The following is a 24,212-nucleotide window of genomic DNA, read 5'->3' as shown; positions in this document are numbered from 1 at the left end:
TGCCAGAGATCCAAAATGTGATCATGGGGGTGAGAATATCAGAATTTCCAGATCAGCTTATAAGTACTTCTGGGGAGGTCCATCAGAACCACTTAGTGGTCACTAAGTAATTGGTAGTAAGTCAAGGAGTGATGGCGCAGTAGTTGGAATGCAGTTTTGCAGGCTAATTCTGCCAATTGCCAGCAGTTCAATCCTGACCAGTTCAAAACTGACTCAGCCTTTCATTTTTCCAAGGTCAGTAAAATGAGGACCCAATTTATTGGGGGCAATAAGTTGCCTCTGTAAACTGCTTAGAGATAGTTGTAAAGCACTGTGAAGTAATATATAAGTCTCAGTACTATTGCTATTGTTACCTGTATCTTATTTATCTACAGGAGAATTTGCCTTTCTGATGTTCCAACTATATATTACAAGTGAGAAAATCATGACCATGATAATGCATACTTTTGCTGACATTGTGATTTTTTTGGCAATTAATATTTTGTTTAAATATATCATAGTTTTTTTTTCTTAGTAGCAGACATTTCTCTATTTAATGGCTAGAATTACAATTCCTGAGAATTTTTGAGTCTAGAAGAAAAAAGCAGTTCATATTTCAAGTCCTTCTCCATTTACTAGGATTGGGCTGGCATTGTCTGATGACATAATCTTAGTTTGTTTTTTAATATTGACAACAGACATTTTCTTCTCACCTTCAGCAAGAGATTTTTAAGTGTTACTGTGAGATATGCTAATTTTATGAAAGTCAAGCTGTTCAGTTCAGAAGTACAGTCAAAATGAATTTACCTTATAAAGGCCAAAAAATCCCAAGTCCCGCAAGACAGTAAGGGCACTAACACGTGGACCAGTTGTTATCTCTCCAGCCACTTGCAAGCGAATTTTAACGATTTCTAGTGGATTTGTGAATATCACTTGAGATCCTCCAGCCTAAAAAAGAAACAATATTTTAAACATGTAACCATGTCAAGCACAAAGAGAAGATAAATTATCCTAAATTCTATTGGAACAGGACATTCTTGTTCATTTCAGTGGTGCTTCCATGAGTTTTTTTTACACTGAAATCAACAAAGGCAGCAGTGCTGAGCACTTTGAATTGAAAATTAAATGTGGGAATTCACTCCTTAAAAGTAATTACTTTTATAGATTGCAAGATACTGCTTCTAAATGCTAACCTGAAAGACAAAGTAAAGCATACAACAAATATTTAAAACCTAAATAGACAACTTAAATCTAACTGGCAAAAGACTATAGGATTGGAAGAAAAAGGCAAATTATTGGATTGCCCCACCCCCACAAACACATATATGCAATTCCTCAATTTTGGCATCTATACAAAAAGTTCAGTGGAACACATGAATTTAAACAACTAATTTCTTCTGCTTTCCAGAAGAGCTGAAAAAAAATGTATATCTTAAATGGCATTTTACAGATGCTTCTAGTAGATTTGAACATCTTTCTTTCTGCACAAGACAGCAATATTTCATTTCATTTCATTTCTCAAACCAACAGAGTATTACCACTGAACCCAAGAAATGAAAAGTTTTTTAATGCTATTTGAACGTTGGGTAATGATTTAGTCACTTAAAATGGCTACTTTGAACAACTGCTAATAATCCTTAAAAGAACATTTTGATAGACTAAAATATGTCATTAATAAAGTTATTCTTATGTATAGCAGCTGGAAAGTTTTGGGGAAAAAAATGAATACATACAGGTAATCATTGTGGAACATGTAAATATCTTGATCCATATTCTTATTCTCTTGGTCACCTTTCCCTCAGCCTCATCCTCCCTAGCCTTTGGCAACCTTGGGCATTTTGGCTGCACAAAGCAAGAATATAACTTTGTCTTTTATGCTAAATGGGAAGAAATATACTGTATATACTATTTAATATATTATGTTTATTCTATTAAGAGGAAAGAGAACATAACTGTTACCTGACTTGACCCAATCTGGGTAAAGGCCAGAATAACTAAATTAATTAATTGGTTAATTAAAAATTAAGAAGACATTATAGATCACAGGTCTCGACCACAGCTAATGCAAATTACCTTCTACTCATCTCTCTGTATACCCTTGTCCCCAACACTCTAGAGCAGATTTGGAAGGCTACTGGTGGAGAAATGTTCAAATTCATGAAGGATACTTCATGAAGGATAGCTTCATTCACTTTATTTACCAAGTAATATCAAACTACACACAATTTCTAATAAAAAGTTACAAATGTTTAAAATCAGTCTGTATCTCTTTTTGTTCTTATAGACAATCACTACAGCAGAGTTTATCCCAAATAACACTTCAGGTGTTTTGGACTCTCATAATTCTCAGTCAGAATGGTTAAAGGCTCTACTGATTGGAAATTATGGGATTTGAAGTCCAAAACATCTGGAGGGCACCAAGATGGGAATATTGCTATAGCTGACATGGTCTGACAAAAATTTCCTTCAGACAGATGGAGGGAATCTGATACAGATGGATTACGTTAACAAGGCAAAGATTATACTCCATTCTTAAAAGTCTTTGAAATCAACAGTAATACTTGGGGTTATTACAGGCCAAGTCATTAGTTTCTGATGTTCAGCCAAATATATAACTACAAGTCCACTCTGGGCCACTCTTTTCCAGCACTCTCCACAATTGATATGAGATTAGCCATTTCCTTCTATTTGATTTTAATGAGCTGCAACTGTGGTATCATCCCTATACTGAAATAATTAAAACAAGAATGCTTCTACTAACAATATTCTTCCACTAACAATATTCTTCGTTTTTTAAATAATAGCTTTGTATCTTTAATATCTTAAACAACAGTAATAAGGTTGATAGCTAGGGGTTTTCATGTTGGCAATAGAAGAACAAGGTATATAGATATATGATAGATACATTGATAGATAGACCGACAGATATTACAAGAATATAAAACTAAGCAAAATTAATACAGAATAAAGAAACAAAGAGAAGAAAAGACACAAAGATACAGAAAGAGAAGAGAAAAAGAAATAGAAGGATTTCTATTTAATTTCCTTTGCGGCAAATACAAATATAATTACAGTTATTTCTTATACTATGGTTACAAAAGTCTGTTTTTTCTATTATACATTTTTTTCTAATTATTTAAGGCATAAGCCAGAAGTGTATTTTTTTGTTTCATACAAAAAGTGTATAAAGGACTTCCAGTCACTCTTAAATGTAGTATCTTTTTTTTTTAATCAGAGAACTCAATATAGCCATCTCTGCAAATTCTATCATCTTCACCAACCATTGTGGACAGTGTCAGACCTTTATACTTTTGAGCATATAATAATATCACTGCAATTGTCATATATCTGTGCAGATCTTCTCTTTTTCTACCTCAGAAATGAATTTATGTTATTCTTCCACTGAACATAAACTTACCTACATGGGATTCTTGATTTAATGAAGCATGATGTAGCAACCAGCAAGTTATTAAATTCAAGACTGCTATATAATGAAGTATCTGCAACTCAACAGAAGGCTGACAAAAATGAAGAAATCAGCAAAGGAGTGCTCATTAGATACTATGCGCTTTGCAATCACACAATTTTTTGGACAGGAACAAGAAAGCTCCCTAGCTCAATATCTGGAAAATGGCTCATTGTGTGACACATACACACAAACACAAAGAAACACACAGAGAGCCATGCAAACATATACAAACACTTTAATATATTTAATGAAAACTAAATAAATAATTTAATAAACTGCCTTTAGGTCTAGCAAACATAAGAAAGTGTAGGTATAACAAAAATGGGAAAACAGGTAGTAAAATAACTTTCCTCCAGTTTGCTTCCTTCATAGCAAGGACTTTCCAAAGGTGGAGAAAGTCCTTCCATACCAGTAGATTCCTATACAACTGATCTCTGGGGACACAATGGAGAGATTTTTTGTACAGCATTATGAATGAATGCAATTAACTTGAATTAAATAAATAAATGTTTTGCCTCAAGCACTGGTCATATATGTTTTTACAAGAAGTCAGGAGGAAAGGCATGTAAACTTAGTCACCCTCATCACTGGGTAATTTTTGTCTTCCTAAAATCTTACACATGCGCATTTTTCTGATATACAAATATACACATTCACACTCAACTGATTTGATGAAGTGGAATATCTGAAAAGAAGAAAAAGTTTCAAGTTATAAGGAAAACAGCAATTCCAAATTAATTTGGAATGTTATGTAATGTTCTATTATTCCTCAAATAAATATGAAAAAATATTTTATTTTCAATTTCTTTTTATAACTCTAATTTTAAAATTTCATGCAATTCCATATCCCTTCTGAGCATCAATATTTAGTAATATATTTGAGTCTATCAGAATGCTGTTCAAATTTATGCTTACCTATGGAACAGATCATAAGTCTCATTAACCTATGTTACCAATCAGTAACAGATTACTATTTAATAGTTTTATTAATAATTATATAAATATTAATAATTCTTAAGACTTAAGATGCCACATGATACTTCTTGAGAAAGAGCAGGATAAAAATTTTATAAACAAACATTCCAACAAACAGGAGCTCTGTCATATATTGTGCAAGAATCTTATACTGTTATACTATTTTAAAGGCATTTACTTTGAACAATCTACAAATACACACACACACACACACACACACACACACACACAAAAGTGCAATAATCTATATACAACATCTACAATGTTATGTTACAACATTGCTCTGCCATTTTTTAATTGTTTTAATGTGAAATGAGAATTTCACATTAAGGACCACACAACACGAGAGTAATATCCATTTCTGTATGATAGGTTAAGATAGTTTAAATACAAAATTGTTTCTGTACTTTTTCAGTGATAATTCTAACTAAATATTTAAAAAACCACAAATAAATCACAATATCACTAGACACCTCTCGATGGCAGTATAACCTTGAACACATATGTCTGTCTTTCCTCTTCATTCTTTCTCTGCACTCCTCAGGATAGAAAAACAAGGGAAAAACCCAGGATATTTATCCTTTGTCTAAAATAGCAGCATTCAATCATTTAGGGGCACAATAGAAAGTTTTAGTTCAGAGCTGTTGTGTTGATTGTCATAATACAACAAAGTAAACTTGCTAATGTTCTTGGGTTGAGAGGTGTCCAGAACTCAAAATAACTACAGAGTGAGGGAGACTTTCAAATCATTGTATACCATTGAGATAGGATGAACCTAATGAAATGAGGTTCTTTTATTAACTTCCCATTTCCTGTATCTAAGAGGCCACACAGAGGGCTAAAAGATGAAATTGCTAAAACACTGAAATTTAGATTTTATGGAATATAATTTATTTCTATGTGAGTACAATGTATAAAATATATTTTAAATTAGAAGAAAAATATTTTAGCTCTATTGCGTTCTATCAGTTGATGAACAGTAGTTATTTTAATATAAAAATATGCATGTCATTTAACAGCTGTAATCATGCTGAATTCCCTAAGTGCAAACTGACTAGATTTACTCTGAGTCTATGCACAAGAGTAAATAAGAGTAATAAATTAATAGTTTCAAAGAATTCCTTGGAAGATAAAGTCATTGGTAGTCTGGCTACACTTAAATTAAATATAAATAGATAGATAGATAGATAGATAGATAGATAGATAGATAGATAGATAGATAGATAGATAGATAGATAGACAGACACATAGACAGACAGACACACAGATTAAATAATAGCTCTACAGACTTTTTAAAAAATGAAAAATGAGTTAATTTATTTGTTTAAATAGCTGATACCCTGAGTATTTTGGAAAAGATGTTACAATATTTTTCCATTTTCAAAATAATTAAACTGCAAAGCCTCAGAAGTTACTTCATCAATCCATTCATGTATTTTGCCAAAAACATAGAAGTTTGCTACTGCTTTCTTCCTGAAATGCTACTTCTAAAATTGTGCAAATCCTCTAAAAGAAGCGCCACAAAATATATGGAAGCATGAGGCACCTCTTTTCCGACTGTTAAAGCAACTACACCTTTTTTCATATTCGTATGGCTCCTTTCGAAGCTGCACCTGGTTATCTGTTTCACTTTGCATATATGATTGCATATGACGACTTTAACTATTGAAAAATAACTAATTTGTACATGTTCCTACATGTTCCAAAGAACTTTTGACAGATTTACACAGTTCTTTTTCAGTTTCTGATTCTAGTTAATGCCTTGAGATTTCCTGGTGAAATCTCATCCAAGAAATAGATATGAAATTACTAACTTTAGAAATACAGAGAATAGATTATCATTCCAAATTCATTAAAATAAGCATCATCACCCATTATTATATTCTTCCCATTATTCTCAACTGCATCTTATCTGTGATCTTTTCCCCATGTTTGACCATAGGTACTTGAATGACAGCTTTTCACTTTGCTTTTCTACTGCACAGAATATAAAGAAGTACAAAATCAAAATGGTTGCATATATGGCAACGCTAATATTTAAAGAGAGCTGTAATATCGAGAAGCATATTTAAAAAAGAAAAGAATTTAAATTATCAAAAAAAGAATGTAACACAACTTAATAATTTCTTGACAAGTTTTTCAAATAAATATGTAAAAATAAGCCAATTTTTAAACTAAAAATAAACTGTATTAAGTAATATATCAAATCTAACCAAACATTACAAAATCTTTAAATTTCTACTAACATTGTATTGATTTAAGTTACTGAGAAAAATAAGATGGAGACTTCTTCATTCTAATTTTCTAATGGCATATCTAAATAGGAAAAATATTCTTTTACAAGCTTTGACCAGTTTGATGCTATAAAAATAGAAGGCTTGATAATTTTCATTTTGTTAGATATAGCATCTTCAAAGATAAAATCAAGGAATCAAAGAAAAACCTATTTGTTTGATGTTATAAAAGCATTTAAGTTGCACGTTTGTCAGATATGTTAACATTTGGATCTGCCTTTAATATATGTCTATTTTGACTGTTGGGAAGAATACTAACATTTAATGATTTATAGACCTTCTATATTTTAAGGTCTAGTTCTTGAATGTAACTCTATGACACTATTTCTATTCATTATTTATTTATGACAATTTCACAGCACTATATGATTGCACATAGCCAACCATAGCTAAACTTTTATTCCATTTTTTAAAAATTATATTTTTATATCTGTATGATATGATACAAATCTTTTGCTTGTCAATTACAAAAGAATACATCCTATTATGGTCAATAATCACCTATATTTCCATAATATTCTAAATCTGTGAAGCTAAAAGGCCCAAATGCCCCACCAAAAGGGGAGGAATGTTTTAATAATTAATATATTTAATTAATCAATGAGATTTTAAGTAATTAAAAAGTAAGTAAAACTAATTAAGCAATTAATTAGAACATTCAATCAGCCCTTTGATTAACTGCTCCCATAAACTCAGGGACTGGTTTGGACAAAATTCAGTAGCACTTTTTCGTGCGGCTGCTGATAAAAATAGAATCGCCAACATGATTGCCAATGTCCGATAACAGATATGGCACAAGAAAAAGAAGAATAATAAACTCATGTCTGTGAACTAAACCATAATATCAATACAATTTAAACCTGAAGAAAGCAATATTATTAGGCATCGAGGAAGCCTAAAATATTCTGCTTTGCAAAATAATATATGTGCTTTTGTTAAAAAACAAATGGTTGCTAGACTGTGGTGAATAAAGCATTTTTAATTTAGACTGAAAATACAATCAACCCACATGAGCAGTTTCGACCCTGCAAAATGTGCCAGAAGCTACGAAGCTCATCCCTGCCATAACAAGCATCAGCTGATTTCAATGTTGTGTCTTTTTCCAATTCTGAAGGGTGATTAAGTTGATAAAAAAAACATTCCAGGCTTTGTGGGTATTGAAATTACAACTCTGACAAATCCAACTACCTAAGCCAATATTACATATGAAGTAGAAGCATTCCAGACTGAATATAAGAAGTTAGAACATACTGTATGCTAATTTATATACTGTATATACATAACTTCTCCCAAGTCCTTTTTCCTAGTTTTAAAAAAGTTTTTCTTTGATCATCATTGAAGGTACCTACCAAATAAAGTAACTTATCAGATGAAATGAACTAAAGAGTTAATTTATTAAGACTACACTTGGATAAGGTCAAAACTTTCCAAGGGAATAAAGACACCACAAATATTAAAGAATTTTAATCCTCAGAATATTACAACTCAAAATGTAATCATTTACAGAGCTTATGAGTACTTCAATCAGCCAATTCTAGATGACAGGTATCTATCTAAATATGTAATTTAGAGTAAAATAAATGGATAAGAAATTTAAGATTAAATTCAATGTTATAAAGCAACCATATATATTAGGAATCAAACATTACAAAAATTCAGTTCAATTAATAGTCACTGCATGTCTCCCTGTGAGTCTTTATGAAACAGTCAAATAATCAGATTTTCTAAAGATCAGAATGTTATACTTTCAAGAGGTTTAATATTCCTGTTTTGATCTCTGTTCATCGTTTTGTCACAGAATCTCAGCAGTTCAATAATGGGAATTGGGAGTTGCAAATATAAGGTGGAGGTACATAATTCTCAAGTATCTCCCACCCTTGCTATGAGAATAATGTGGAATATTCATGACACTGTTGTATGAACTACCACGTACTAACAAAACATGGCAATTCCATACTAAATGGCCATGTGGAAGCAGTACTGGATAAACAGATTACATAACATATTATTCTGCAGTGCTTCTTACAGGATATTATATAGAAATGTTGTATTTGCAATTTCAATTTGATAGAAATATCATACATGATATATGATTATTTATAACGTATCTGATCTGCAATGAAAAGTAATTTTTTATTGAAAAAGTTTATATACAAAATAGCCAGGCAACAGAGAACTTAAGATACTGGTTTCCACTTTTATTTTTCATCTATCTGTTGAATAATTGCTGGAGACATAAGAGTATTGGCTCTGCCTGTTACTCACAAAAACTTCAGCAATAATAACTATGTCTCTTCATCCATGTATAAGCGTGTAGATTGAAATATTTTGTATTATTAAATATTTCTGTTCTGTTCACAAGTAGTGTACTCAAGGAAAATGCTTCTCTCCAAATCTCCTACAGAGGCATCTACAGTTTTAAAATATATGCTATAAAAATGATTTGTTTTAATTGAAGACATTCATATACAAGATAGCCAGGCAATGTAGAACTTAAGATACTGGTTTTCATTTTTATTTTTCATCTATCTGTTGAACAATTACTGGAGATATAATGGAACTTTAAAATTTAAAACTGTTAAAGCTTCTGCTCTTTAACAGTGGTCCAAAGCTGATGGTGATGAAATATAGGCATACATTGTGGCAAATCTCCAGGGAGGTTATATATAGTTTTTTAGATAATAAATGCAAATATAAGAATAAGTACTGTGTTGATTCCCAATTTCTTTTACAACATTCCTAAACAGACTGGCCTTCAGTTCCTTCAGATTTCTGAAGTAACTAATACTAGGGTATAATTTGGTTCTAAAGCCAAAGAGGTTTCAAGAGAGGCAATTACATCAGGAATATTGCTCAATCCATTTATCTACAACACAGATAAAGAATGGGCTACATGCAATTACAACACCAAATCAATTCTGAATGGAGAATTGTAAAAACCCAAAAGTAAAAATTAAAACTGTAAACTTCTCCCCACACACACACTGTCCTATCCTTTCTCATACCAACTTTAGGTAGCCTAAAAACCCTGATAAAAGAGAATTAGAAATGTCATGTTGCAAGTTCCAAAGAATTTACAGAAAATCCAGACCAACCTATCAGATGTCTAATGATGTAAGCAGGTTACCAAGCAGTTTAAAACTTACAGTAGTATTATACAGTAAATTGCTTTAATATACAGCAATTATTTTTAATAACCTTAAAGGTGAGAAATAATTTAGAACACAGATTCAATAAAGTAATTTTCTCTCTTTCCTAGATAATGTGGATCTTCAAGATTAACTGACATATTGAAAATAATAACCAGTGGATAGTAGAATAGACAAACGGGAAAAGATAACAAAATACCAATATCTAAAAATTGAAGTTAGCATTAAATTAACCATGGTGATCCCAATGACTAGCAGCATACTGAGTACCACACCAAAAAATCTTTGATGGCTCCATTTGATAAAAGGCCATAAAAGATAGATGTACACATATACTGCACCAATATTTTACAATGTCTTAAATTATTGGAAAGAACTTGATGCATATGAAGGCCAACTCCAGCTAAAGAACTGGCACCTGTGATTTCACATTGTTGGGCATCTTCCTCTTCCTCCTCCACATAGTAACTCAGTGAGATACTACCTTGAAGTAGCTGTAGGGCTTGTGTGCCCTAAGGAAGATGAAACCTATACTGGAGCGGTTTCATCTGAATGTCTCCCATAAACAATAGAAGATCATAATTTACCCATCTCAGATCAATTTTTACCCAGGTGAAAACAAGGACCATGCTAGGTGTTGGAACTTAACCAAGACAAAATATACTTTAATAGTTTTCTTCCTTTCTTTCCGATGACAAAATTGAATCTTAAGAAAAAGATTTGAACCACAAGCACCATATCATCATCATCATCATCTCATATTACCTAGATTTTTAAAAAAATATTAAGGAAATTTAAGAAAAATATATCCTCATCTTCCAACACATAGCTCTGCAAAAACCTTTCTAAAACAATAGTTCCTTTGACAAAATCAGGGTCTCTATATATAGACCAATCATCAGGCACATTTCTTAAGCTTGTCTTACAACAGCCTTTCCTAACCGGGTACCCTCCATTTTTTGCAACTCAATAGCATGGACACAACCTTTGTTCATGGGAAATTATGAAAGCTGGTGTCCAGCATATCTTTATGCCATCAGATTGGGGAAACTAATTTAGAACAAGCAGAAAGAAATACATTATGCAGGATTTAGCTATCTCAATTCTGTGAATCCAGCTTTGAAAAAGATACCAAAATATAATGAAACAAGACCACCCACAGAGAGACAACATAAGCCTCATCCTATCTACCTGGCGCTGATCTTTATTTAAACACTTCAGTTCAAAGGAAGCCTTGGGCTGTTTGCCATCAAACATTTACTGCCAGGAAATTATGAAGAATCACATAATTAATTTTAGAGGAAAATGCCAGCAGAGAGTTCTAGTAAACATGGTTTTCAAAGAGTTTGCTCTTCTTCCGGACATAACTTACATAGAACAGAATATATAACATTGCTTATTTAGGAAAAATAAATCCAGTGGACAGGCTACCACAATGAAGGTAAATGTATAAAAAATAAAATACTCTAATAATATTTTAATGTTATCTGGGTTTTGGTCATTTGATAACTTTTATTCTACATCATTTAGTATTTTATTTTAATTTAATTAATTCTGCTTATAAATTGAAAAGTGTATAATTAAAAAAATCTTTAAAAAACTTTAAAATGCCCCTCCCTTAAATACTTCTTCAATTACAGAGCAGGTAAACTATCTGGCAGTACATGACAGGTCATTGATCAAACAGAGCATCTCTTTATCTTCGGTGAATCGGAAAAAGCAACTAGGTCTCTCCTATCGCAAAAAGCAACTAGGTCTCTCCTATTTACACAACACTGAATAAATATAGTTGCACAATTACCTATGTAGTGTGCTTTTTGGAAGAAAGAATGTACAAATTTCTGTTATTTTATAGAGAGTTTGGTGCAGTTGGCTTTGTATTTCTATAATGTTTTCAGCAGGAATTTAACTGATTTTTAAAGAATGACCTCATCATTCTTATGACAGCAGAAATTTACCAGTGAGCTTGGAGCTCCACCAGCTCTCTTCTATCCACTGATCAAAGTGAGTTAAATGAACAGCACTCTGTCTTTAAAATGTCATTATCTTTAACAAGAGTTCATTTCATGCAAAATGGATTTATAATTGCTCAAACAAAATAAAAATCAACACCCCTCCCCCCAATATTGCACATTATCATTATGGGAACTGTTGTGGATCAGCAGAAACACTGCATTCACAGAATGAACAACTAGTTGTTTTTTAAAGTACACTTTATGGGTATACTTTATGAAAGCAAGGCAGAATATATATAAAATATTTTAGCTATACTTTACATTAGAAATAATGAAGTGCTTAAATTAATATTATAAAAACTATCAATGATAGAGCAACAAGGTTATTTCTATAATGTGTGGCCTTCAGCAAGTCAGATTTAGAGCATAAAAACTTAGAAGATAAGTGAAAAATGGCAAGAAGGGGAAGAAAAGGAAACAAGATCATTACTATACTAAACCAGCTTTTAGATAAGTACAATGTAAGTAACTAAATTTATAACTATTTAGACTTCAAAATGCCAAGCAATCCTCCAACACAAAATAATTATTAAGCCAGGGGTTTTAAAAACACCAAAACTGTTCTCTTCCAATATTACATTGCTGCCATCATCTTATTAATTTAAGAACTAACAGTTTGACTATTTATCAGTTCAAATTAAATCCTAACGTTTGTGGTTTGATTTATAACTGTGTTTCTTTAACATCATGGTGAAAGAGAAACAGAATACTTACGCAGCCCCCAGCAAGAATTTCTGCTGGAAAAGGGACAGAACCATCTCTGTGCATAAATTTGTCTCTCACAAAATCATTTACCTAAAAAAAAACAAATTCAAACAAACTTTTATATTTAAAATCTCAATATATTTTTAAGGTATAACATTTAAGTTTATCAGCAATAGTGTGTGTGTGTGTGTGTGTGTCCCTGGGTGGGTTTTGCTCACCTTGGAACAGATTTATACCACAAGAAGAATTCAAATATTAGACTGTGTTTATACATAAAAAATAAGCTTTATATTCACACATTTCTGAATTATACTTCAAAAAATATACTGCTAGCCAGTTTGAACAATGCTTTCTGAAAATATATTTTGAATACTTTGTAGAATTAAAATGTTAAAAAGAAAATTTATTTTAAAATATGGAATGGTGGCGGGACTAAAAATAAATAAAGAAAAGACTAAAATATTAGTTAAAAATTTAACTGAAAAACAAAAAAAGAGATTAGAAGAAAATTTGGGGTTGCAAATTGTAAAAAAGAATAAATATTTAGGAATTTGGCTCACCATAAGATATTCCTCAATAAAAGAAGATAATTATAAAAAATTGATACTACAAATACAAAAAGATTTAGAGATTTGGGAGAAACTACAATTATCATTGTTAGGAAGGATTTTGGCGATTAAAATGAATGTTTTACCAAAATTATTATACCTCTTTTAAACAGTTCCAATAAAATTGGGGAATTTTTTTTTGATGAATTAAATAAAATGATTAATAAATTTATATGGTTAGGTAAAAAAGCACGAATAAATGTTAAAGCGTTACAAGATAGTAGAAGTAGAGATGGCCTTGGGCTCCCAAAATGAGAAATTTACTACCAAGTAGCGGGATTGCTTTGGATCAGTGACTGGATAAATTTAGAAAATAAAAGGATCTTAACAATTGAAGGTCATGATCTACAGGCTGGATGGCATGCTTTTCTATGGGGGAAAGATAAGAAAACTCACACATATTTCTTCCGACATCAGATAAGGGATGCATTAATTTGGATATGGGAAGAAGTAAAACAAAATACTACACAAAAATTCCAATTTGGATCTCACCAATGGAGGCAATGATTCACCCAAACACATTAGACAAAACAAAGATGATAAGGTATAAAGAACTATCATAACCCAGTATGGGAAAGTTTCTGGTTTTAAGGTAAATAACAATAAGACTAAAATATTACCAAAAAATATGTCTATGAAGGAAAAGGATATGTTAGCCAAATTAACAGGTTTTGAAATAGTGAAAAAGGTTAAATATTTGGGAGTATATATTACAGCTTCTAATGTTAAATTGTACAAAAATAATTATGAGACATTATGGGTAAAAGTGCAAAAGGATTTAAATGATTGGAAAAAAATTACAGTTATCTTTGGTGGGGAGAATCTCAGCAGTTAAAATGAATGTTCTTCTAAAGTTTCTTTTTTTGTTTCAAATGATACCTATCTTGAAAAAAGATGCCAACTTGGAGGAATGGCAGAAGGGTATTAACAAGTTTATTTGGGCAGGGAAAAAACCAAGAGTTAAGTTTAAGATTATACAAGATGCACGGGAAAGAGGAGGACTTAAGGCGCTAATTTAAAATTGTATTATGATGCGGTGGCTTTAACATTGATTAATGATTGGCTTAACTTAACAAATAAAAATATACTCCTTGAAGGATGGGATTTATTATATGGATGGCATGCATATTTAATTGATAATAAAAAGTAGATCAGGTTTTTAAATCTCATATTTTAAGAAACTCTTTATTACGTGTCTGGAAGAAGTATTATTATAAGTTAAACTATAAAATTCCAATTTGGGGGATTCCTGGACATGTGATAGAGGGGGTATCTAGGGGTGTGAATTTGGATAGGATTTCTTATAAGGAATTACTTAGCTTGGTAGAGAAGGATTGGCAATTAAAATCTTTAGCTGAGTTGAAGCAAGAAAATATTGTACACTCTTGGTTTCAGTATAATCAATTGTTAGCTAGGTGGAGTTTAGATCAAAAGGTTGGTATTACTTTAGATGACGTGAATTTGGTAAAACAGATTAAAGATCAAACTCGAGCCCATATAAAGAGAATTTATAATGTTTTAATAGAATTGGATTCTGAAACGGAGTTAGTTAAAGACTGTATGGTAAAATGGGCACAAAATATTCAAGAGCCGATTCTATTGGACACAAGAGAGACAATTTGGGTTAGAAATGTAAAATTTACTCAAGCTCAAAATTTAAGAGAAAATTTTTATAAAATGTTTTATAGGTGGCATTTGGATCCTCAAAAGCTGTCCTGTATGTATCCTAATTTACAGCCCAAATGTTGGAGATGTGGAAGCTTAGATGCAATTTATTTTCATATTTGGTGACTTGTAGAAATATAAAAGCTTTTTGGATTAAGATTTGGTAGAACATTCAAAAGATTTTTAAGAGAAAGATAAAGTTTACGGCACAATTAGGTGTTATTGTAGATTTTGATGTTAAAGAAATTAATTTGATGTTGAATCTTATAACAGCTGCAAGATTATTGGTGGGGCAATATTGGAAGAAAGATTCTTTGCCTACTATGGAAGAATGGATACTCAAGGTGTCTAATTTAGCAGAAATGGCAAAAATTTCCGCTTATTTGAAGGACCACTCACAAGAAAGATATATTTCGGTTTGGAGAAGATGGATAGATTATGTTCAGAATAAATATGAGACTAAGAAGTATTATCTAGCTTATGAGTAAATTTTAGATTATTATTAATAGTTTAATATGGTAGAATTTATATTACTCTTAGTTTTATGGTTTAATTATATTATTATTTTCGTATTTAATTTGTTAACATTTATTTTGAAAAGGAGTTAAAGCATGTTATGGATTTGATTGTTTGTATAGTTGGGTAATGTTACTTAGATTATGATTGTTTATTTGTAACCCTGTAATCAGCTCTGGGAAGTGGGGGAGGGGGGAAGGGGTGGGAGGGATTTGGGATATATATTGTATAAAATCTTTAAAACTTTTAATAAAAAAAGAACTATTAGACAACCAAGGGAAGCTAAGATCAAGAGATAAATTAAAAGAACAGGGAATAACTATTGATTGGTGGCCATATATACAGATAAAATCAAAATATAATAAAGATATAGAAGAGTATGGGATAAATCGGACATCACAACAATTGGATAAAATATTGACAAATAAGGGAGAAAATTTTTTAACAAAAACCTATAAACTCCTATTAGAAATTGAATTGGAAGAAGAAATAGTAAAGGGCCCAATGATAGCATGGGCCCGAAACATAGGATTAGATGAATGGGAAAGAATATGGAACAGAAATTGCAAATTAACTTTGTCAACTGCATACAAAGAAAACCAATATAAAATGTTCTACAGATGGCATTTAGCACTGGCGAGATTGGCTAAAATATACAAAAATATGAATCCAGAATGTTGGAAATGTAAAAACATAGAAGGAACATTTTATCATATGTGGTGGCAATGCCCCAAAGCAAAGACCTATTGGAAGCAGATTAGGAGATGGTTACAGGAAATAACAAAACAACAAAATTGAACTAAAACCCGAAATATTTTTATTAGACATAATCAACCCCAAAATCGAGAAATGACTCCAATGCATCATTATAACTGCAGCACGCATTGCATATGCGCAATGTTGGAAAAGAGAGAACATACCAATGCAATGATTATATGTAAGATATTAGATTGTGTTGAGATGAACAAACTTACCTTAGAACTAAAAGACAAAGAAGCTACAGAATTCTATGAGATATGGGACATGTACTATAACTGGTTAAAATTGAGGAATAAAAAAGTATGAGAAGTAATGTAAATAAATGTAAGAGATGTAGGACATAGTATTAAGAAAAAAGAAAAAATGTACCATGTATTTTGTTTGTTTGTAAAGAGAAAAAGGAAAAATAAAAATTAAAAAAAATTATTTTAAATTATTACAATTTAATATTTGAACTGCTTTTTATTGGTAAGTTAATTAATATCTTAACAAGACTCTTTTTCTGTAATATTCTAGTTAAATAGGAAATAAAGTAAAAAGCAGCAATAAAACTTTCTGCTCTTTAAAAATAAGTATGTAAAGGGTCCTGAATTAAACTTTTAATTTGAAATTGCAATATGAAAGATTCTCATCCAAAATACAAAATAAAGGAAATCAAAATTTACGTAAGAAATGTACAAGTATACTTTTGCCCAAGCAAAATATACCCAATGTGTACTTTAAGCATATAACCATAATAATTCTTTCTACTGGAAATTGAATATAATACATTAAGAATGACTCAATGTTTTGCTCTGAACTTACAGTAAGCTTTATGGCCTTTTCTGGAGCTACCCCCAGAAGCTGTGGCAGAAGACCTATAAAATATAAAAAATATAGCAGTTAAGTTGACCAAGAAATGGATTGTTATTAATTTTGCTTCTTAAAGGGAATGGAATTTTAAGAGCAATTTTCAATTATTACATTTAGCAAAATTATCTGATTACCCTTTACATACAAACACAATTCAACATTGCTTTGATTCAAATAACATTATATATACTTAGAAATGAGGTTGAAGGTTCGTTCTTTGAGTTTGTGGATTGGTTTCTAAATGTTTTGTTACCAGGATAGGTAACATCTTCAATGAAATGTTCAGAAACCAACCCACAAGCTCGAAGAATGAACCTTCAACCTCATCCTATATGTGAGCTACAGATATTTACAACTACGGCATACTTAGAAATATGAGAAAATGATAAACACAGTTGAAAAAGCTCTTATATTTTACCTAGTTTTGCTTGAACTCTTATAAATACTGTACTAGTTCTTACCCATATCTCCAAAACCTAGAGAGCACAGTGGACTGATAGACAGAAGAATAATTGCCAAAGATAGTGACTCTTTGCTCCTATAATTAAGAATCTGTATTTTCCGAATTTCTTACTTCAGCTTTCTTCTCTTATACGTACTCTCCTACAGAAAATAGATCTGAGTAACTTGAATTGTGGCATTTATTTATTTGAATTATGTTCTGCCTTTTTATTATAATGAATACGCTAAACAGAAATATATACTAAAGTAGTTATTATGATTTGTTTCTATACTAAATGATACAAGTTGTGTAAAAGGAAGTCATACTTCCAAAATCCAACCTCATTTTTGCGATAGCTCCTCCTTTATCAACTTCTAAGATGTAGGCAACCTGATGGTGTCCAGATTTTCACATGGAAATCTAACATGTTATAGTTAGAGCTGATGGAAACTGACAGTCCAAAATACTGGAGGAAGAGGTTAGATTATCTATTTTTTGCTGCAGAGTGAAATTACATGCAGATGTGCCACTTGATAGTTATTACTAATATGCATATCTTCTCAAATGTCTCACTAAATTCAGTGGACTTTATTCTCAAAGAAGTGTGCACTGAAATGCTGTGTTGTGTAGAAAAATAAAATGTCACATCTAGCCAGTTTTAAGGGGGTAGATCTAGTGGTAGCCATGGAACACATAAGACCTTACTCTCAATCTTAGAATCTGGTTTTAAAAGGATCAGTGAAAAAGATAGGAAATTGTTTTCCCCAAACAATTGGAGAACCATTAATAATTCAGAACTACTCAGCTCATGTCTTGTCTTTCTCTTTTTTAAAAAAACAATTGTGAAAAACAGGATGAAAACCTTGAACCTAATAGAAAGATGGCCAGGGGTTGCCTATTGTCTTTGAGTTAAAATCTCCTGAGCCAAAAATGCATTATAGCATACTGAATTATCTAGTCAAAATTTAATTTATTACTTTGAAGAAATTCTGGACAAATAATAAAGAAGTGAATTACTGAAACAGAGCAAATGATTTAAAAATGAGGAAAGCAAGAGAAAATAATAACAATTTTTTTTTGAAAGATTGGAAACTTTATACAGATAGTCCTCGGCTTGCCACCACAATGGAACGCAAAATTTCTTGCTAAGCAAGACAGTTGTTAAGTGAATTCTGCCGTATTTTACAACCTTTCTTGCCACAGCTGTTAAGTGAGTCATTGTAGTTGTTAAGTTAATATCACGGATACTAAGTGAATCTTAGTATCTTCCCTGTTGACTTTGCTTATAAGAAGGTCACATAATGTGATCACCATCCTAAATATGAACCAGTTGTCAAGCATCTGAATTTTGATCATGTGACCTGAGGGATGCTGCAACAGTCGTAAGTATGAAAAATAGTCATAAATCACATTTTTCAGTGATGCAACTACGAACAATCACTAAACAAACAGTTATAAATCAAGGACTACCTACCTAAAGATTTGGTGAAAGAAACAAATGACATGATTCATGGGTTGGAGGATTAAACAATATGTGGACAAAGTGACAGGATTTGTGCAAGATCTAAAATGGAAGGAGGACTATAAGATTATAATTATTTGTTGGAGAAAAGGTTGGGACTTTCTGTTAGGATATTTTATAACTTTCCTTTCTTGCACCTATTTCTTTTTTTTTCACCTTTAGATTTGACTTCTATTATATGTAAAACTCTCAATAAATACAAATAAAAAAGGAAGGAAAGCAGATACTACAATAAATTCTAGAATTAGGATTGGAATAGAGAGAGGTATTGAGATTCTCTATAGTCTGTATTCTTAAAAAACTTCTATTAATGACTTGAAAAAAGAGAAAGTGCTGCAGATAACACAAAATTGGATAGGACACTTAATATTCTGGAAGACATAATCAGAATCAAACCAATCTTGTTAAGGACACAGAGTAAAACAAAAGATTTATAAAGAGAGAAATGGAAAGTTATATGCACTTAAAAAATAGAAATGAAATACATAAGTAATACCTGGCTTGGTAGTAGTACTTAAAAATACCTTGTAGTTGATTACTAAATGATTATGAGTTAGGAGTGTGAAGTAGCTAAAAAAAAGTAAACAATTTTAATTGCATCAACAGAAGTATAGTTTCCAAAGCATAGGAATTAATGCTTTATTCCTTTAATCCCCATCTCAAGTATTATATTCAGTTCTGGATATCAAAATTTAAGACCACCTGTATTATATTCAGGAAGAAGAATGGGGATGTTTGAGGACTAAAAATTAAGTCCTTCTGAGTTTGACAGGAGCGGGAATATTTTACCTAAGAAGGAAAAGCTGAAAGATAGCACTCCTCAAGAACTTGAAAGGATGTTCGTGAAAAAAGATTAAAATGTCTTTATTATCATCCCAAATGTAGAATACAAAACATTGGATTTAAATTACATTTATATAAATTCTAATTGAACATTAAAAATCTTCCAAATAGTAGAAACTTCAATTTTTTTAAGAATGAAACCAATTATCTAAAAGTTGGTAAGCAATCTATCACTTGATCCAATTGTGAAAAGCAGGATGAAAAGCTTGAATCTAAGAGAAATACAGCCAGAGACTGTCTATTGACTTTGAGTTCAATTGACTCAAAAGATCAAATCTAATAGAAGTTGGATAACTTCTCCCAGGGATGCCTCTCTATATCTTATTTCTATAATTTGATAGTCAAACTGGTTATTTCCAATACTTTCATCAGCCATAAAGAGGAAATGGACTGATGGTTTTGCTTAATATAAATCAATTTGGCTATCAAGGCATTGTTTCAGCCAGATATATTTATTTATTTAGAAAGGTCTATATACTACATTTTACTTGACTTTCCAGAGTAGCTTTCAAAGCCAGAGTAAAATATACTAAATTTAATTAAACACACACATATATAAACTATCACATATAGCGTATAAAATAAATGATTTAAGTATAAAGTTTTGATGTATGTTTAGGCTTATATGTCCTAATACTTAATGAGACTTATCTTAAGAAAATGGCCAAGAAATTTATAGCCTAGCATGTTTCAAATCCTTGAGAAAATAAAAATGTTTTTGTAGCTTGCTATTAGAATAACAACACTAGGGAGACAATTTTATCATAGCTGATGTTTCATAATTACACAGTTTTTTAAAAAATATTTTATTAATTTTCTAATTTTACAATCGTAAGTGCTTAATAAACAATGTGTTGTCTGGGTCTATTGGTAATTCAGTGGTACATATTAACTTTCTCAGTCTAGTTCCAATACTATATCATCCAGTGCTTCCTTGGTCCTCTCTTCCTCCGGTGGTATGCATTTTTCCATACAGGGCAAATACAATTCTTGTTGCTGTTAATACATATACAATTAAATATAGACATCTTCATCAATTTTTATGGTATTGTACATAATATTAATAGCCAAAACATATCTCAATTGCATTTGCACTTAAAATCCATTTGTTCAATCAATATCCTGTTTTTCCCGCTTTTTAAAATATTTAATTTCCCCTCAATGTTCAAAGTATCTCTATCCTATAATTTTCTCATAATAAATTATATTTGGGTAACCAAAGGCTTCCCTTATTCAAACCCTTTTAGAATTTTCATATTTCCCATCTCATAACAAAATATAATATTCTAGTTACAAATCCTATCCTTCTAATTTAATAATACTTTTATTTATATTTATAACAGTTATCTATTTTCTAAACCATATTCAAACATCTGTTTAATAGTATAATATCCCATCTAATAGAGCAAAACCTCTATTTTCTTCAGTCTTACTCTAGCTTTCTTCCTTTGCCAAATAATTTTCCAAGTCAGTACATTTGAATCATCAAGTAATTCTTATTCTGTTTTTGTATATATTGTTTGGAATGAGGAAGAGAATTTGATTGAAGTATTTTTGGAAGAACGCTCAACCCATTTATATTCATTAAACAGCCTCCATCTTTCTCTTTCAATTTTTATTTTCATTTCTTGCTTATCAATATTCAACTTTTCTCCTAACAGCTTTATCATCCTTTCGATCAGCTCTTCCTTATCCTCAAATGTGTTCTGAGATCTTGACAAGTAAGATCTTTTCCATTTCCGGTGTTACCACTGCATCTTCTAATTTTTCATTTGTCTGTGTCTGTCTGTTAATTCCTTCCTTTAGGTCCTCCATCTTTGGATCCATTTCTTCTAATTTTCTTTCTGTTTTCTGGGTTATTAGTTCCTTCTTGGATTTGCAAGTTTAGATTAGAAAATTGTTCTTTTATCTCATTTGCGTTATTTTTTAGTTTCATCACGAAATAAAACAATTGTCTGTTGGATTGATTTCAATATAGAAAGAATTTCTTTCTGAGATTCATTAACATTTTCTTGTTGTTATATCAAGCTGGGAGCTTCAAGAGACAGGTGTTAAAGATGATTTTTTTAAAATCATTTAAAGCTAAGTATGAAACACTCATTTTGTTTTTGTATGTAGTCTTTATCATCCAATAGGGTCCCCATCACAGATAAGCAGCCCAAGAGTTTATTTCCCTTTTCCCAGCTGCAGTCTTCAAAAGTGAAAGTTTCCAAGGACAACAAAGTCTTATCTTTGGGGTTCAAGCCAAGTTCCTTTAATAATAATTGTAGTGCCGTAGTTCTCCACTAGATGTCATTAACGTCGTCTTCCAGCTTTTTAAATCCAAACTTATGTTACAAAGTTTTCAAGTTTCTTTTCTAAAAAAGTCTCAAAAATACTTTTAATCCCCAAATTTCATAGCTATATATCTGTATTGGTTCCAAATTAATCTTGTGATTTTCTCTGTTTTCCTCCAAGCAATTAGTTTGCTGCTTTTCTTTTCCTGAGAGAATGGGACAGAAATTCCCCTTCCCTCTCTCATTGGGGACGATTCTTTGCTTTGGGTGTTTTTTTCTAGGAAAAAGTTTTAAAATCATAAAAAGAGGATAAAGTCTCACCCAGTTCCATCCACGTTGCTCAAAAGTTGCTTGTTAGTGCTTATTTTCTTCAGTTATCAGCAGTTTCTGACTGGCCACAGAAGTGTAGCCAGTCTTTTCCCGCTGATTTGGAGGATTTCCTCATATCAAACAGAGGGGCCACCGCCCCTCTGAGATCGAGGGTCCCCTCCTTCTTTGTGACCTCTCTAAGGTGACTTTCAACCTTTTTTATGGCCCCCAGCAGGGTGAAATCGAATGTGAAAATGGAGCCCCCTCTTCCTGCGCCCGTCATGCCGCGACGCCTAACCGGAAGTCCCATAATTTCACAGTTTTATAGCTTATTAAACACAGTTGATAAAAAGGAGATTTCTGCATCCAACAGAATCATGCTGAATATGATGCAAACTAAATTACATTCTATAATGAAGAAGAGATGTGGATAGAATATATGAAATGATGTCATTAAATGAAAATCCTTGGCAGCTCCTCTATTAAGGACTAATTCTTAAACAAATGTTGAGGATTAAATATGGATGCCTCTATAGCATTAATAGTGCATGAAATAACTGTTCCTTCTTTCATAGGACTAAGATTTTCCCTGTTTTAAATATCCACAAGATGGTATAATTCATGCTCATCAAAGAGAGAGAATTTGAAACGCCAGCACAAATACTGTGTTATGGTAAATAAAAATTAATCATTTCAAAGACATAGATAGTTAAGTCCAAGCTTTTCTACTTGGGACCATGCTTGTCCAAATAAATCCTTTTTTAAAATTTATAATTCCTGTTCAACATTTTTACATTTCGCATATAGAATAGTAGGTTGGATAAAATTCAGAACAATTTTCAAAACTTCTCATACATGGATTTAAAAAAAATAGCATAAAGAGGCTTGCATTTAAACAACTTCTTGGGTTAATACAACTCATAAGAATATAAGAGCAGACATTGAAGGGTTTTCCAGTACCCAAGTTTGTTTCATTTATGATCATAATGATCATAAATTAATTTTTAATTGCAAGTAGATAACAATGCTATAAACCACAGGTTTTAAAATAATAGCCTGAAAAAATTCTAATATCAATGAAAATTGTGAGAATGTCTATGGAGATTTTCAGTCATCCAGGTCGTGGTTATCCCAAAGGTGCTTTTTCAAGAGGCAACTGGTTTTTTTTTTGGTTTTATTTTAAAGGTGTTTTGCTTCTCATCTAAAAAGCTTCTTCAGCCCTTCTTCAGGATGAGAAGTGAAACATCTTCAAAGAAAAAAAAGTACAGTTACCTCTTGAAAAAGCACTTTTGGGACAAAATGAGAGAACTTAGTGCATACAGACAGGCAAGAGTGTTCACACGAATTTAATACATTCAGGAGATTAATTGTGAATTCTACTTTTTAAAAAATGTGTGTACATGTATTCAGATTCTCGATTAGCACTATAGCAATCAACCAAAATGAGAGGCAGAAGATTTTAAAAAACAACATTATTCTGGCATTCTATATCATGTACTCAGAAACCATAAAAAAAAGAAGACAAGCAAAATAACTGAGGGGATGGGTTGGAAATGAAATATTTGCCAGAAGGAAGCAGCTGTAACTCTACAGTGGAGCTGGTCACTCTACTAATGTTCAATCCTAGGCACATTCAGTGCTTAAAAACAGGTAGAAGGGCTAAAAACAGAGCTGGTCACAGTAACAATATAGCATTAATAAATCAGCAAACTGCTTCCAAGTAATATAGATTCACACCTTTTAAACTTTAACAACAGCTCAAACAACAATTTGAGCTATGTTCAAATAAGAACTAACTTCCCAAAATACCTATGTTAAGACTTATAGGGAAGGC

General features: G+C 31.5%; 1 protein-coding gene across 3 annotated transcripts in view; it reads right to left on the bottom strand.

Annotated features, from left to right (window-relative positions):
- Nucleotides 1-24,212, bottom strand: part of SLC25A13 (solute carrier family 25 member 13) — a 167,827-nt gene that overhangs the window by 25,763 nt on the left and 117,852 nt on the right. For all 3 annotated transcript variants that reach the window (XM_039341459.1, XM_039341458.1, XM_039341460.1), the window contains 3 exons: nt 16,939-16,991; nt 12,596-12,676; nt 787-927 (listed from right to left, as the gene is read on the bottom strand). In XM_039341459.1, the coding sequence (XP_039197393.1) occupies nt 787-927; nt 12,596-12,676; nt 16,939-16,991 (275 nt within the window). The remainder of the gene's footprint in view (nt 1-786; nt 928-12,595; nt 12,677-16,938; nt 16,992-24,212) is intronic.

The sequence above is a fragment of the Crotalus tigris genome, unplaced genomic scaffold (assembly GCF_016545835.1).
Source record: "Crotalus tigris isolate CLP2741 ecotype Arizona unplaced genomic scaffold, ASM1654583v1 scf7180000017765.3138416, whole genome shotgun sequence".
Taxonomy (NCBI): Eukaryota; Metazoa; Chordata; class Lepidosauria; order Squamata; family Viperidae; genus Crotalus; species Crotalus tigris.
This window is presented reverse-complemented; position numbering and strand designations above follow the sequence as displayed.